Source organism: Etheostoma cragini, chromosome 12, assembly GCF_013103735.1.
Source record: "Etheostoma cragini isolate CJK2018 chromosome 12, CSU_Ecrag_1.0, whole genome shotgun sequence".
Classification (NCBI taxonomy): Eukaryota; Metazoa; Chordata; class Actinopteri; order Perciformes; family Percidae; genus Etheostoma; species Etheostoma cragini.
In genome coordinates, this window is record NC_048418.1 from 1,163,730 (window position 1) to 1,166,479 (window position 2,750).

Here is a 2,750-nt window from a genome sequence, read left to right on the forward strand (position 1 = left end):
CAGAAACGGCTCCACCAACCACAGAAACGGCTCCACCAACCACAGAATTGGCTCCACCAACCACAGAAACGGCTCCACCAACCACAGAAACGGCTCCACCAACCACAGAAACGGCTCAACAAACCACAGAAACGGCTCAACAAACCACAGAAACAGCTCCACCAACCACAGAAACGGCTCCACCAACCACAGAAACGGCTCCACCAACCACAGAAACGGCTCAACCAACCACAGAAACAGCTCCAACAACCACAGAAACGGCTCCACCAACCACAGAAACAGCTCCACCAACCACAGAATTGGCTCCACCAACCACAGAAACAGCTCCACCAACTACAGAAACAACTCAACCTACCACAGAAACAAGACCACCTACCACAGAAAAAGCCCAACATACCACAGTAATAGCTCCATCAACCACAAAAAGAGCTCTTTCAACCATAAAAACGTCTCCTTCAACCACAGAAACTGCTCCACTGACCACTGACAAAACTCTGTCAATCACAGTAACTGCACTGTTGTTAAATACTGCGTTGAGTGCAGCCCCACCAACCCCAGCGTCAACAAACCCCACCACGTCCTCACCAGTTACTAGTCTGACCCGGCTAACCAAAGCTACACACCAGCCGACAACAAAGACCCAGCGCATGAGTGCAACAGTTCACCCCACCAGACTTTCAACTGGAAGTCCCACAGCAGGACCTACGGAGGTTAGAAGGACTACAGGGTCTCTGAGCAGGAAAACCACCACACCTAGCAAGTCTGTGGAAACAGAAAAACCAGGTAAATATTTCTCTGTCCATTAACCCTTACCCTCAGGATTATACCGCAGCTAGGAACCATGCTGTTGTTGTGGTGGAGAGGTTTTTAACCCTAACCCATGACACCTAATATCAGCTCAAGGTATTCTGCCTTCTTGGAGACCCTAAGTGGAGTCCCGTATGGGGCGGTTAAATACTGTAATTTGACCTAAATGACAAAATAGTTTTTTTCTTAGTGCCTTTTTTACATATCAGGAAAACATAAACAGAGGTCCTTTTTTAAAAGCTTATAAACTTCTTCTGTGAGGACATATTGATTAATGACCCAGAGACTCTTCAGGGAGAAAAGGTGACCACTAAGAGCTGCTCTGCTGTGCAGAAACCTGACCTGCTTTCAGAAAACACACTAACGGATACTGGTTCAATTTTAGCCCCGAGAAAGGTGTGTAATATGTGTGTTAAGCGCATGGGGAAATAGCCATTCGGGAGCCTAAGATAGTCACTATGGTAACGCATATGCAGCCTCACAGCCCCCATACGTGAAAGCTTTAATGGTTTAAAGCTGCGAAGGTTAAAAGCAAAGTATGGCCAAAAATCATCAGTGAGTCTGTCCGTGAAAAGGAACTTAGGTATAGAAAGAAACACACAATACACAATCGAAAAAATTAATTCTTTAAATTATGTAACATGCACCTAATGACATTAGAAACATCACTAGGATATTTAGTAATGACGAATACAAAATCAAGTCCAATTGAGTTAAAAGGTAACGTTTTATTAATGAGACATAAAAACAATACACATTGTTTTTTATCTTCAGGGAAACTTAATGATGAATACATTTTTGGGTGAATTTATGTTGCTTCCCGACAAAGTCAATACACACATAGTTGTAATACACACATAGCAATACACACATAGTAGTAATACACACATAGCAATACACACATAGTTGTAATACACACATAGCAATACACACATAGCAATACACACATAGTAGTAATACACACATAGCAATACACACATAGTAGTAATACACACATAGCAATACACACATAGTAGTAATACACACATAGCAACACACATAGTAGTAATACACACGTAGTAGTAATACACACATAGCACAACACACATAGCAATACACACATGGTAGTAATACACACATAGCAATACACACATAGCAATACACACATAGTAGTAATACACACATAGTAGTAATACACACATAGCAATACACACATAGTAGTAATACACACATAGTAGTAATACACACATAGTAGTAATACACACATAGCAATACACACATAGTAGTAATACACACATGGTAGTAATACACACATAGCAATACACACATAGCAATACACACATGGTAGTAATACACACATAGCACAACACACATAGCAATACACACATAGTAGTAATACACTTATAGTAGTAATACACATAGAGCCCCCTGGTATTCAAGACCTTCCCATTATATAATCGTTAAATACCTTCTGATTTAAAGGGCCGATATGCAGGAATTTCTTCCGTCTAGCGTTGATCATATATCACAATCACTTTCTCTTTTCAATCTCCTTCTTCTCCTTCTGGGAGAAGACGAAGACCCCTGTTCCTAAAATTAGGATTTTGAATATGCGTGGTCCTTAATGTCCCTCAGCGGCTAACGTATTTCGAGATGGCGCGTTAATACGGAGCGTCAACTCCAGTTCATGTGAATGGAAATGTAAAATTTTAAGCCGATAGGAATACTTGGAATTGATGGTGGTGGTGAATATAGTCATGAAAAAGGTGACATTTTTGTGACATGTGACACTACACACGTTACACACTGGGCCTTTAAACTTGGCTAATTCATGAATCTACAATAACATGTTAAAGTGAGAACTCATGCACTATTTCCAAAAAGATGATCCATCCATCCATCCATCCATCTTCGACCGCTTATCCGGTATCGGGTCGCGGGGGCAGCAGCTCCAGCAGGGGACC

The 2,750-nt window shown here is 41.5% G+C and overlaps 1 protein-coding gene across 1 annotated transcript in view; it reads left to right on the plus strand.

The window, feature by feature from the left end:
* LOC117953958 (HERV-H LTR-associating protein 1) overlaps positions 1 to 806 on the plus strand; it is a 10,963-nt gene extending 10,157 nt beyond the window's left edge. Inside the window, exon 13 of the mRNA XM_034887375.1 lies at positions 550 to 806. Coding sequence (XP_034743266.1) covers positions 550 to 806 — 257 coding nt within the window. The remainder of the gene's footprint in view (positions 1 to 549) is intronic.
* The last annotated feature ends 1,944 nt before the right edge of the window (positions 807 to 2,750 follow it).